This window comes from Palaemon carinicauda, chromosome 4, assembly GCF_036898095.1.
Source record: "Palaemon carinicauda isolate YSFRI2023 chromosome 4, ASM3689809v2, whole genome shotgun sequence".
Lineage (NCBI taxonomy): Eukaryota > Metazoa > Arthropoda > Malacostraca > Decapoda > Palaemonidae > Palaemon > Palaemon carinicauda.
In genome coordinates this window covers 55,280,210-55,281,559 of record NC_090728.1, presented here as the reverse complement: position 1 = coordinate 55,281,559, position 1,350 = coordinate 55,280,210, and the positions used below count along the sequence as shown (strand labels likewise).

The window sequence follows — 1,350 nt, the reverse complement described above, 5'->3', positions numbered from 1 at the left end:
TCTTCTTCCTCTTCTCTTTCTCCCCTTTCTTCTCTTTCTCCCCTTTCTTCTCTTCCTCTCTCTCCTCCTCCTATTTCTCCTTATCGTTATACTCTTCTTAGCCCTTCCATTTCACACAATCACGACTCGTTACTCTTCCTTTTCCTCTTTCTTCTCTTCCTCTTTCTCTTCTTCCTCCTCCTCCTTCTTTCTCCTCCTCTTCCTCTTTCTCCATATCGTTATACTCTTCTTAGCCCTTCCATTTCACACAATCACGACTCGTTACTCTTCCTTTTCCTCTTTCTTCTCTTCCTCTTTCTCTTCTTCCTCCTCCTCCTTCTTTCTCCTCCTCTTCCTCCTCCTCCTCCTCCTTTTTCTCCTCCTGTTCCTCCTTTTTCTCCTCTCCCTTCTTTTTCTCCTCTCCCTTCTTATCGTTATACTCTTCTTTGTCCTTCCATGCCACACAATCACGACTCGTCACTCTTCTTTTCCTCTTTCTCCCCTTTCTTCTCTTCTTCCTCCTTTTTCTCCCCTTTCTTCTCTTCCTCCTCCCCTTTCTCCCCTTTCTTTTCTTCTTCCTCCTCATTCTCCCCTTTCTACTCTTCTTCCTCCTCATTCTCCCCCTTTCTACTCTTCTTCCTCCTCATTCTCCTCATCGTTATCTTCTTCGTCCTTCCATTCCACACAATCACGTTGCCCTTGTTCTCGAGTCCTATACCCTCTCGCACTTCTGACATTTCTACACTTCTACCATGTATTTATAGTTCTCTCTCTCTCTCTCTCTCTCTCCCTCTCTCTCTCTCTCTCTCTCTCTCTCTCTCATCTGCAGGATGAAATGTTATGAGCCCCAGTGATTCAGCTGTTGCTGCAGCTATGCGAATTTAGCGCATGTTAAGCTCGGCTTCAAACTCCTTTTCATATGTCCACTTTATACCGCCTCCTCTCCTCCTCTTCCTCCCCCTCCCCCCCCTCCTCCCTTTCCTCCTCCCTCCTCCTCATCCTCCTCCTCTGGGTAAATTGAGGTATATTTTGGTCTTCCTTTGACTCTCGTATAGTGACCAGCTGGCATCATTCAAGGCTTTTTATTTCGCCGACTTTGCGTTTGTGAAAATTACCGGTAATTATAATTTTGCTATAGTAAAAGATGATATTTTTGGATCATTGAATGAGGGAACTCTAGACGGAGAAATGAAAAACCTAAAGATAAGCAAGAGTTGAAAATGTTTTACGATGTGTTGATAAATATAAGCAAGAGTTGGAAATGTTTTGAGTGTTGATAAATATAAGCAAGAGTTATTATTATTATTATTATTATTATTATTATTATTATTATTATTATTAATGGATAAGCTACAACCCTAGTTGGAAAAG

The 1,350-nt window shown here is 42.1% G+C and overlaps 1 protein-coding gene across 1 annotated transcript; it reads right to left on the bottom strand.

Moving 5' to 3' along the window:
• Positions 1-229: 229 nt before the first annotated feature.
• On the bottom strand, positions 230-565 carry LOC137639431 (octapeptide-repeat protein T2-like). The gene has a single exon (XM_068371704.1). The coding sequence runs from the start codon at positions 563-565 to the stop codon at positions 230-232; it is 336 nt and encodes a 111-aa protein (XP_068227805.1).
• Between the last annotated feature and the right edge of the window lie 785 nt (positions 566-1,350).